This window comes from Arvicanthis niloticus, chromosome 15 (genome assembly GCF_011762505.2).
Source record: "Arvicanthis niloticus isolate mArvNil1 chromosome 15, mArvNil1.pat.X, whole genome shotgun sequence".
In the NCBI taxonomy this organism is placed as follows: Eukaryota; Metazoa; Chordata; class Mammalia; order Rodentia; family Muridae; genus Arvicanthis; species Arvicanthis niloticus.
The window spans coordinates 26,499,542-26,512,537 of record NC_047672.1 but is presented as its reverse complement, the minus strand read 5'-3'; the positions used below and the strand labels follow the sequence as shown (position 1 = coordinate 26,512,537).

Here is a 12,996-nt window from a genome sequence, read left to right as displayed (position 1 = left end):
TGAAAGTGCACGTGGGTGAAGAACAGACTCAGTGAAAGAGAAGGAAATACAAAGGCAGTAAAGTTAAGGTCTGGTTCTTCGTATGTAATCTGAGCCTGCCACAAAACCTTATTAAGGAAAAACTGTCAATTACAGTGTTTGAGGAACAGTCTAGTTTTGGAAAAGAGCTGAGGCTGAAGTCACAGACCTGAGACTCAACAACCCAAAGAAAGAACAGATGTGTGAGACACACACACCAGAATTTGAGGGAAAAAGAAGCAGTAATTCAGTGAACCACAGCGTTAAAACAGCAAGTCTTCCCAGGTTACATGGATGAAAGGAACCCAGCTCCTTACATGAACCAAGCAGCTACCATCTCTATATTGAGAACACATACACACACATGCACATATAAATATACATAGTTGCACATGTATATACATGCACACACACACACACACACACACACAAACACACACAAACACACACAAACACACACTCAAAGCCCTGTGCCTTTGATACAAAAATTTTATGACACAGTAAAGTAGTTGTGTTCCCCTTCTAGCAAGAAAATTTATACAGGCAAGTTAAGCAAAAGAAACAGTTTTAGTTTATTAAACAAACAAACAAATAAATAAATAAATAAAATGGAGAAAGGACAGAAGGAGAGGAAAGGAAGGAAAGAAAAAGGGGGCGAGAAGAAAAGGAGGCAGAGCAATAAAGGAGTAGCAGGACTTTTCAGTATCTCTTCCATCACTCAGTGATGGAAAAGTCTGAGAGAACCTCAAAGGAACAGAGGTTACAGAAAAAGTCTTAAACTCAAGGTTGACTTGAAACTTGAAACTCTACTTGGAAATTCAGAGGAAGAAGTTAGATTTGAGAGAGAGCTAGAGAGAGAGAGACAGAGACAGAGAGATTGTATGATGATGTAGACATAATCAAACTACAGAAATGAAAAAAGATTATGGAAAGAGAAAGCCAGGCTTAGTGAACAAGTTTGACATGGTAACCAGGTTTATTCCTTTTTCTTCGAAAATGCAGTATCAGTACTGATTTCTTTTAAACATAGTGCTGAATAATAATTTTATATATTTTTTTCAAATTTTAATTTTTTGAAATGATAATGTGCTCTGACTCCCGTTGGATATGGTCTTCTGTGTCACATGAGGCCGATGTGTTGGGAACACTTCCCCAGGTACGAAGTGCCAGACTTGTGTTAGATGAGGCTGCTCTTGGACATCTGTACAGTGGCATGCAAGAACTGTGTCATATGCCACACAGCCACGAAGACGAACCAAAACACCATGTGCGCTTATCTTGCATGTAAAGGAAGCCAAATGAATCCTAATCAACAGGATAACATAAAGGAGACAAATTCTTTCTTGACAGAGCATAAAAGTTGTTTGAAACTAAACACTTGAAGAGGTTTTACTTCTAAGGAGGTCATGAGGGCATATTCTTCACTTGAGCGATAGTCAACTGGTTGAGCTTTATTCTGTCTTCTCTACTGATGATCTATAAGTGACATAGGCACCTTGGCCGCTGTACAAACTCAGCGGTAGCTTTCTATTCATTGGGTCTTAGGTTTCTGCCAAACCAGTGTGTCATGATTTGACTAACATATCTAGAAGAAATGCGAAGAACGGCGTACAGCTGTTGACATCTTGTCTCTTGTAACACATAAACTCAACCGTTACGTCATCAGCCTAGAAGAAGGAAAAGGCAGCAAGGGGAAAGCAGCAGCAGCAAATGCGCCAAGAGCTTTTCCAGCTGCAAAGTGTAAATAAAGCAAGAACTGTCACCTCGGAGTGACTGGAGTAAAAGGAAGCTCGAGGAAACAACCAGGCCAATGTTCCAGGAAGTCCAGACTCCAAGAACAGAGGAAGCGGACTTCTCACGCCAGCCTTAAACTTAGAAGCGGATGGCAAAAGCTGAAGTGCCTGGAGAGTGCTGTCTGGTGCTCTTCCTGCGCATATGCTGGCACGGAGGGAGGTGACAGGAGCTATGGCACCTGCGTCATCAGTTATTCTGGGAATTTGTGCAGATTCTCACCTTGACTTCATGAACACATGGCAAAGCATGCCCCTTCCTTGCAGGCACTGCCGGGAAGCCAGCCATTCAGTACAATTGGTAACCATGCATAACAGAAAGCAAACAGGAGGTGCACTTTTGAGGCCCCTCACTGTGACAGAGAATGACCTGAGACCCTGAAGTGACCTTAAGAATAGAGGCATGATATCTAGAAGATACTCAAGAAAAAATGACCCAAATCCTCTTCTCTCTCCAGCTACTTCTTTAAACCAGAGCAGACAATTAAGTCACCAATTTGAGTAAAGTTCACTAGAAAATTAACATATATCCTATAGTACCTATTCTTTATTGTCTTACCTTGAATCAGTTTATTAAAACACCTAAATAGAAAAGAAAGAGTGTAGAAAGGAAGGGTACGGGTGTTTAAAAGTAGACACAGTGGGTTGAATTAAGTATGGACAGTAGATGCTGCCTTGGAAGGCAAAACGTAGGTGATGCATCAAAGGACATGGGACCCCAAATTGGAAAGGTAAGGAGAGAGACCACTCACTGACAGGGAGGGAAAAATGCCTCTATAAACAAAACTAAATATTAAAGATAGTTCTTCTGAACACAATATACCCCCAAACGATTAGCAAAGTAAAACCGTCTATTTTACATACAGCAAAATTTACCAAAAAGGTCAACTAACTATAAGATAAACAAAGTGAGATTGCCTATGTTTCCATGAGAGAGACCTAGGGCCTATGAGTCCTTCTTAATTTTTTTTCTCTCCTTTCTAACACAGTGAGGTCCCCAGAGCATGCACATGCTCTGACACCTGCTTTCCAGTGTCTCTATGTCACCCAGGAAGGCAAGCACAGACTCACTCATTGAGCAAAGGCATTGAGGTTCTCCGTTTGCTCTTCTGTACCATGTTGGCCTGATTCCTCAAGGAGATCCGAATCATAGCAGGTGCCAACCTACATGGCTCCCCGTCCACTTGCATGGGGATGGACTTGTAAGTCAGAAGCATGACTTCCCGACACTGGTGCAGCCTTTCTCCGTGGCCCCCGACTTGCAGGGCAGCCTGTCCAAGGAAGAAGAAGAAGAGCCAAAAGTCAATGCCTAACACTTCAGGACGTCATATCAAGAACCACTGCAGATAACCAACGGCCTATTTTCCCACTGATAACACTGATAAAACCCATTAGCCAACAGGACATCACAGCTACAAATAAGTTCAATATGGAATGCTTCTGAGGAAGTGTATCACATATTCCCAGAGATGACCACTGTCCATTTTACACAGTATGAGTGTAAATATAGCTCTGCCAGGAAAAAGACGAATCCATGTTTATATATCTTTCATTTTGGGGTTGAATGCTATGCAGTGCATGTGGAAGTCAGAGGACAGCTTGCAGGAATGGATTCTCTCCTTCTACCTTATAGGTCCCATTGGTAGAACTGTCAGTCAGGCTAGGCAGCATGTGCCTTTATCTGTTGAGCCATCTTGACAGACCTCATGCAAGACTAATTAATACAAAAGGGTTTTTTGGTTTTTTTGTTTTGTGTGTGTGTGTGTGTGTGTGTGTGTGTGTTATCTATTCTCATTAAGTACTTGATATCAGCATAATAAAAATAAATTAAAAGAACAAAGCACATACTTTACCAATTTCTAAATTGCATTTACTAATGCTTATGTGTACTCACTATCCTTGGTTAATTTTAAAACTTGGACAAGGGTTTTCTTTCCACCTAAAACCTCTTCAAACTATTTTAAATGTCTCAGTAAATAAAATGATAAAAATATATAAAGAAAAGTAAGTTATTCAATTTAAGACATTCTGGAAACTTGAAAATCTCACATCTAAGGCTATTATATTTATAAAAATAATTCTGTAACAAATTTATAAAAACAAAGCCCAAAATACACTTAGAATAGTGTGAAAGTAGAAAAAAAAGAATAATGGTTATTTTACCATCCTTACTAGATAAAAAATCAAACTACTTTTTAAAAACATGTCATTAAATTACCAGGGTCTGCCCACCAACAGGGATGACGAGTGAAAATATACAGAGAAAACTACATTCATCTTTCTGGAGACATGATCTTGTGAATCTGACAATAGAATTTGTTGAGTTAATAATGGATAATTTACTCAAGGGTGTTAGGAATAGCTGTCAGTTCATGTAGAAAAATATAATCAATATAATACTCCACATTATATACAAAGAAGAAAAATTAAATATATGATTCTCAAGCTGAAAGAGAAAGCAAAGTAGGTATCCCATCTTCTGTCTTCTACAGTTTGGAATGTTGCTATTGGTGGTGACGATGTTTTTATTGTTTCTTTTTAATCAAAAGAAAATGTTACTACCTGAAACTAATCTGACCTTGAACCCCCAATCCTCCAGCTTCAGCCTCTTTAGTACTGGTCACTCTTTAGTACCATTTAGTTTAGTTCTGATGAATCTACAGGCTGTCTGCTTTTCGGTTCCTCTGGCATCCTCTCGATAACCTTCTGTACTTCAACAGCCTCGATGAAACTAGCTCATATGGGTTTCCTTCCACTCTGACAAGCAATGCTACTGAGAAAGGAAGAAATCCTACCCAGATAATTCGTGGCCCCAAGATTAGTTAGTTCACAGTGTGCCACACAAGCTTTTGCAATCATTCTCTCTCCATAGAGTAATATCATTAAGTTTCATTGCTTTTCCCCCAGGTCATCAAGAATTAAACTTTGAACACCAGTGTGCTACCGCTACCGAGTCTCACTGGCTGTTGTTAGTAGTCTAAATAGCAGTTGTAGCAGTAATACTTCCCCAATGAGTTGTCCACATAATTAACTACTTACAGAGAAGCCAATCCTGCTTCAATTACCTCAAATGTGGCTGATTTGGGTTGACTCCTATGATCATTTTCTGTGCTATTAGTTCATGACTCTAGATTGTGCCTATAATTCAACAATATCATGTTCTTAAACACAACCTCATCCTATCCAGAACCATCACCCTTTATTTCTCTGTATCTGCCATAGAATTAATGTTCAGTCAGTCACTGTCAAAATAAAGTGGGACAATTTAAGAAAGGAAGGGAGTTTGTCTGAAAACCCTCCTCCTAGTTATTGCATAAGAGATCTAAAATTCACTAAGATTTACCTATAGTGTATTTACAAATTACCTTTTAATGACAAGATAAAGACTGAAAAAAATCTAAGTACCCTTTCTCACTAAGAGGACTTGTATGTGTGTGCCGTTTTTATCTCTGTTCAATGGACACAGATTCTAACCAGTACCAACATAACGTCATGACAAAAGAAAAAATAAAAACAAAAGAAAAAAAAGGAATAAAAATGCCTGAGTGATTTCATAGCCTTTAGAAAGACATTAACCTGAGGTTCTATGGCAAAACTTCAAGAAAAATCTTTATGCTTTAAAGCTATTTAAAGAAATAATCATAACTTTAAAATCTGTAATATCCTGAAAGTTAAAGTAGTGACAGAATCAACAATATATCCTGAGAAATGGGATAAGACAGATTTGTATACATCTGGGAAGAAACACATTCCTACTGTTATTTTTAACTCTCAACTTGTTAGTATTCGTCATTTATATTAGACACACTTTGCATCTTGTAAAGGGAGAACTGAGAAAGGCAATGTTAAAACAATATGTACCTCCTAAGAACAAAACACAATTTAGATTATATTCAGCAAATCATCTAATAAGTAGATAATCAATGGATCCTGACATTCAAAGAAGAAACCATGATTCATAAGGAAGAAAAAAAATGAAATTATCTCACAGAAAAGCTTAGTAGCAAACTGGATCCTGCAGAAAGAAATAGGTTGCTGAAGATGGAAACAGATCAGATCGGTAGATATTACTGCGGCAACACAGACAGGGATGTTTCATGTTATACACCATCTGTGAGACAGTAATTAGCAAACTTTTTAACTGAACTCATAGAGAAAGGATAAGAGAGCCGAGAGTATGTGGATAAAAGTCAGCTTTCAGATTCGTAAAAAATCAATTAAACTAAAACAGACTAAATACAAAGAACACCACTGCAGCGTGCAGAGAAATGCCTGTGACACCATCACCAATGGATGCCTGTGTTCTAACTCATCAAACCATGAAACCCATACACAGCAAACGTGCATTTTCCAATGCAAGAAAACAAAGGCTGAAAAGGAAGAGCAATTGCTCTGGGATCCCGGAGTGGGTACAATATAATCACAAAGTCCCCTATTTGGGGGAAAAGCAAAGTGAGAGGAGAGAGTCAGAGAGGCGACATCAGAACACAGAGCAAAGATGCAAAAAGAGCACAGTGTCCCCTTTCTCTACAGATCCTTAGACTGCTTTATAAATACATACAAAACACCATCATGTTGTCTAAAGCCACTGTTTGTGGGGCAGCCTATAAATTTACAGAGTCATTGAGAGAGGGAGTCCCTGCCTTCAAACCCACAGGTGACCCCAACAAGCTCCAAAGGATTGTTCCAATCTAATGGTCACACAGATGGCCTGGTTAAGCTAAATGGCTCACAGGACAAACCAAAGGTCACAATTATGTAAAGGGGACAGGTAGAATTGGGAAGTGGGTTTGATAGGGATAGGGTTGGAAGGGAGATAAGGAAGGTGCAAGTGTTGGGGAGACTAATCAAAAAAGAAATTGACTAAGAAGAAGACTACTATAAAGGCAGATTAAACAAGACAGTGTGCACTGACATAAAGATAAGTGGATGGAAGGAAATGGAATTCAGGGAAAGATCCAGGACAATCCTAAAAGGGGAAAGGTCACTCAGCAATGACACTGGTGAGAACAACAAATGTTTTTTTTAGCAGAGTAAGAGCCACCTTGTACAACACATAAAAGTTTTCTTGAGTTAAGAGACTTACTTAGACATGAAACATTAAACTTTAAATCATCAAGGAGACAAGAAAAAAGAATGCCTTCCCAATCTAACTTGGAGTTAGTTAAGATTTTTAGTGTGTGTGTGGGCACATGGCTGTCTGCATACTTTCATGTGTGTAGGCCTAACAGAAATTAAGCCTACTTCATGAAATAAGAGGTCATGAACGTATTTAAGATGAATCCTAGAGAAAGTAGATGATGAAAGAGGTAATGTTGAAAGGGGTACAGAGTAGTGAAAATTATGCATTTACAGGGTATTAATGTATAAAATTCTCAAAGATTAAATTATAAATACAATAATGTTGAAAATGCATGTTTGTTAAAAGAGAAATGAAGAATATACACACACATAAAGCAGACAGGTTACATCTGCAATAAATGTATGTGCCAAAAGACGTGTATTTAGAGTATCTATTTATTCTTTATTCTCATGTTTCCCTCCCTCCACTCCTGCCTGCCCCCTCTCACATCTTCCCTCTTCCCCAGATCCACTACTCCTTTATTTCTCTTAAAACTCAATAATAAAAGGTGAGACAGTCATCAGCATATGCACAAATACGGACTTTTCAAAAGACAAAGTGTAATAATAACAATGCGCTACTCCTACTGTCATTTGTGTTGTTTAGTGAGCTGTTAACCACTTGCTGCCAAGCTCAACCTCACAAGACACACCTAATTCTTTTATGCATTTATTGTCTTCCCATTACCCTCTTCTTAGCTGTACAATTTTAAACCTTAATCAGTGCTTACTACTCTGCCTATTACTATTGTGTCTGTAAATATTAAAGAAAGTAGTTTTATAATTCTTACTAAGAGTTCTAAAAACATCTATGACGTTGAATCAATACTTTCTTGTCTGGAGATCTGTCAGAGCAACTTGAACTTACAGAGTTTACACACAACATTAATCGGAGTTATTCATGACACCAAACATCAGAAACATGAAAGCTTCAGAAAAGGGATGATTATTATTTAAATTGTGATATGCTTATATAATGAAGCATAGGTTATCATTTGTAGGATGCTTCTGTGATACTGACTGGATGCAATGAAAGTCATCTTGGTATGGAGAACATTGCCTGCTGCTGTACTGACGTAATTGTGTGTGAAACTCTGTGAATTTCCTGTTGCTTTATTATGACAAGCCCTGGGAAAGAAGGTATCAATTCGATGACATAAGAAAAAAACTCAGTAAAAACTATGAAATCACTTTTTAAATTTTATATGTCTTTTCAAACATAAGAAATAAGTCACTGAAAGGAAAGGCATCAGAAATCAGAATATGAGTAGCTCTCCATAGGCGTTATGGTGAGATCTGCAACTTTCACTTCAGTTCTTTTATGTGTATGTGATAAAATTAGCATTTCATTTCCTAAAAAGCAAAAGAGATCACATTATGAAGAAGTATAAAATCTCAGCCCTGGGAATCTCTCTGTGCTTTATTCTTCCCCTCCCCTAGACTGACCAGACCTTTCCTGTGCCTTCCTTATCCAGAAATGTAAAAGAACTTACACATTTTAATTTCAATTAACAGAGAGATCAATGTGCTTTCTTCAAAGTTGAGGAGCCTGAATTGCAAACGAGGGTCCCACTTCCTCTATGTGAATCACACTTTGAACTGTCTTGAAAAGTTTTAAATTACTTAGAAACAGTCTCAACATGAAAGGCCCTTCCTGGCCATAATAACAAAAAATTGTGGCAGAAACAAATACAAGTTACAATGCCTGATTATGGGCTCTGTAAAACCCAAGAAGGCAATCAGGATACTCAGTACCCAGTGAGACAGCATCTTAATTAGCAGGACTGCATCGCAGCCAAAGGAGTCAATTGAAGACTTCTCTTTGAAGTTCGCAATTACAAGATAAACATTCTAAAAGAAATAGAATTCCACCCCCCTCATTCCAGTAATTCAATTTAGAAATCTGTTTTCAAGAATCAGTCTGAGCTTCCTTTTCTTAAATTATAAGCAATGTACAAAAATATTTATAAGTCTATTGCATAACCTTAAAAATAGGTAGCCTTTCATGATTTCAGACATGTCAATTTCTAAGAAAAAAAATAATTAGCTGCAAAAAAACTTGACCTAGTAGTTAAGGTTTTAAATTATATGGACGCCATTTTAAGTATATATTTAAAAAGAGCAATTTTAAGTACTTATACTATTCTGTTTATATACTCATCTCAAGCACATGCTTATAATTTTATATAATTTACCTTCTTGGAAATATAATCAATAGAATACCCTCAATGAATTGAAAACTGAAGGACTAAACAAAAATTCTTCCATACCAAATGAAAAATAAAACCAATCTTTTACCACTGGATGAGTTGAAAAGTTTTAAATTACTTAGAAACAGACTCAACATGAAAGGCCCTTCCCGGACATAATAACAAAAAATTGCAGTGAGTATTTAGAAATACTTTGCAAAGGTTATTTAGAGAGCACACAATGTTGAAAAGTATATAGCTTCTAACTTAAACAGCAAAGCAGAGTTAACTCTGTTTTTCTAAGGCAGGATTTTCTGCCCTGGAAGTAACTGCAGTCACTAGAATTGGAGATTCTATCATACATTTGACACTGCCCCACTGTTCCCACATGACTTTGTACTGTCCATGTTGTGCAAAGAGGAAATTATAGTTGTCTTGACTTTGAGATTCCATTCTCTCTTCACCAAATCCCATATATTAATTTTCTCTCCTCCTCACCCCAGCTAGCCACAGGATGGCAGAGAAGGGGACTTGACAGACCCTCCAATGCCATCTCTCTCTAACCTACATAGATCCCCTGACTTCCAATCACACATTTTCAGTTGTCCACTTTTAAGCACACATAGACTTCTTATGCAGATTTCAGAGGGTATAAGGAGAGAAAGACGCTGAGGAGAAGCATGCATTTACTGCTGCCTACTTCCTGACTGCCTTTACCCCTGCACAATGAGCTGAAACACGTTTCCCCTGGAGTTTCTTCTGTCAGAGTATTTTATCACAGCAACAGGAAAAAACAACTAAGACAACTATGTTTCTGTTTATCAAAGTAAAAACACACCTTCTGACATTTTGTGGATAGGGGCTAGCATAGCCCAGCTACAATGGAGGCTTTCGATTTGTACAAACTATGAGTTTATACAATAGTTTATATAATACAACATAAAATAAGTAGTTTTTATAATCCTTAATTGGTCAACCCTAGTTGGATAAGTTGAAAACTGTTTGAAATGCACTTATACTATAAATTCAGGGTTTGTATGTTTTTGTTTTTTAAAAATGTATTTATTATGTATACAGTGTTCTGCCTGCATGCCAGAAGAAGGCACCAGATCCCATTATAGACAGTTGTGAGCCACCATGTGGTTGCTGGGAATTGAACTCGGGACTTTTGGAATAGCAGACAATGCTCTTAACCTCTGAGCCATCTCTCCAGCCCCCTCAGTTTTTAATATACACATACAATATTAAAGTATGAAGTGAAGTGTACACTGTAGCAACTGAATAGTTCTAAGGTGGTCATATGATCTCTTTTCCCATTTATAAGTATTTCATGATAATCTATACACTCATCTCATGCTATGTGAACAAGATGAAATTGAATATAAATAACTAGTTTTTTGTTAAATATTCATTTCCTCAGCAAAGCAAGAAAAGCATCAATCCGTTCCTGTGGTTTTGTGTTAATACTGCACTATCTCTGTGCCAAGATGGCTTCCTGAGCATAAACTGTTTTATTTCCTAAAAAGTAAAACAATCAAATGAATTGATTTATTTTTGAAGTTCAGATTAATATGAATAGGTTTTCAAACTTAATGACACATTCATGTTTATCCTAGCCCAATCTGTACTATGTAGAGGTTATAAATTAGTAAACCAAGAGGAAAAAAAAAAACTTTTTTATTGAAAGTAGATTTTTTTTCATGCAACATACTCTGATCACAATTTCACCTACCCCAACTCCTTCCAGATCCCCCCACCTCCCCACCCATGCACATAAATACCCCTTCTTACTCTGTCTCATTTGAAAATAAACAGATACCTAAAAACATTTTTAAAAATTTTAAAAATATAAATAGACTAGGACAAAACAATCAGGAAAACAAGGCCAAAGAAAATGCACAAGAAACAAACAGAGAAACAGAGACACACACTTTTACACAGAGACACACACATTCACACAGAGACACACATATTCACACAGAGACACACATGTTCACACAGAGAATTCCCATAGAAACACAAAATCAGAAAGCATAATATTCAAGATAAACAAGACAAAATATAGTATTTTATCTGTAAGGTAAAAAAAAAAAAAGAAAATGCCCAGACAAAGCATTATGAAACAAAAATCCTGCAAAAGTGCCATTGAGTTCATTCTCTGCTGGCCATCTACTGCTGGTCATGGGCCTGCCCTTAAGTGTGGTCTCTACACCCAGTCAAACTTTGTTGTAGCATTTAGCTTCCATTTGTGGCTTATACACAAGAGTTTTCAATAACATTGAGATATTGCTCACCAAAGAGGCCATAGTAAATCCAATGACTTCAATGTAGCCGTCATCATGACGCTGGGGTTCAAAGTCATGATGATCTCCAGGGTTTCCCCAAGGCATTGTGCCAGCACAATATCTGCAAACAAGGTCAAGAACAGTTAAGGCTACTTCATTCTACTCCTGATTAGTGCTGGGAATTAACTTAGTGTTAGTGCATACATGCACTAAGGTCTTGCATGGTATGCTCATGACTACATGGGGGGTGGGTTGCGCTTCTATGTGTCGGTTTATAAGTAAACTGTTGAAAATAATTTCTAGTGGGACTTGATGCTTTTTCAAATATAAGAACAAATGTTGCTCTTGATGTATACCTTCAAGTATGAAAAAATAATGTTATTATCTCCAGAATATCATAACCTTTCAAAAAACAAAGCCACAATTTAACAAGAAAAGCATTTTATGGCATCCCATCATTCCTCACTCCAGGGTTCATGTTGTCTACAACATGTTATAAATTATCTCTAATAATTTCATAGCTCTCTTAAATAAAGAGAAATTCATGCTAGTGTGAGAGAGAACATGAACTAAGACAGCAACATTTATCACAACATAAAGTAAGATGAGAAGTTCTCACAGGGAAAAATTGATGAAAATTGCTTCAAAGAAATAAATCAAAGATAAGAAATAAAATATGCCAGGCATGGTAGCATATGCCTGCTCTCCCGGTACACGAGGGGTTAAGGTAGAACTTAGAAAGGAAAGAAAGAGAGCAAGGAAGGACTAGAGGGAGGGAAGAAAAATGGGTGGAAGGGGAGGTGAAAGGAGTGAGATGAGAAAGGGAAAGGAATAAATAAAACTATAAAATCAGAGAAGTAGACACATACGGGAAAAGGGACAAGAGTAACGAGGAAAACAGTCTCAGTCAGTGTTCTGCAAATCTGTACGCTGACTACTAAAACCATGCTGACCCATGCCCTGAAACACGCTTAGATCTCTGTGTACTGAGGACTTCCAAGAGCAACTGCAGACCTTGATAGGTTTTCCCAAACATAAATTTCCCTAGATCTCTCATTTTCCTTAGATTCACCCAAGGTCAGCTTATTTGTCTGAGTTAGGTGGTGGCAAGTAATGAGGGATAAGGCCCGTGTCTTCCAATGCATTGGCTTGGGAACCTGCAACCCAACTTCAAGCCACTGAAGTGATATGCTTATTTTAAAAAATAGTCCTAAGTATTCCTTTCTTCTTGTGTATAATTGTTCCAAAGAGCATTGATACTCTGTCTACACCATGCCTCTCCGATGGATTCTAGCATCTGGCAGAGAAACCTATACTCATCAGGCTGAATGTGTTCCTAACGGCGTCTGAGACACTGAAAGAACTCTATTCGCATCTGCTTCCCTTGAGGTTGTGAGGTGGGTGTGGGGCAATAATGAGAAGCAAATGAAAATGTTTGAGAAAATAGCCTGAGTCTCTCAAGGATAGGAGAATATAAATAATGAAATGTACATCACTGGCAAAACAACCTGCCACAGGGAACCAGCCGAGCAGGAGAAGAAAACGAGTGACCTTTAACACTACACTAAAATAAGGGATTCCATGGGTTATACC

At 37.7% G+C, this 12,996-nt stretch overlaps 1 protein-coding gene across 4 annotated transcripts in view; it reads right to left on the bottom strand.

Moving 5' to 3' along the window:
- Positions 1-12,996, bottom strand: part of Dgki (diacylglycerol kinase iota) — a 423,756-nt gene that overhangs the window by 141,852 nt on the left and 268,908 nt on the right. For all 4 annotated transcript variants that reach the window (XM_034519548.2, XM_034519550.2, XM_076913542.1 and 1 more), the window contains exons 19-20: positions 11,413-11,524; positions 2,880-3,079 (exon numbers count right to left, since the gene is read on the bottom strand). In XM_034519548.2, the coding sequence (XP_034375439.1) occupies positions 2,880-3,079; positions 11,413-11,524 (312 nt within the window). The remainder of the gene's footprint in view (positions 1-2,879; positions 3,080-11,412; positions 11,525-12,996) is intronic.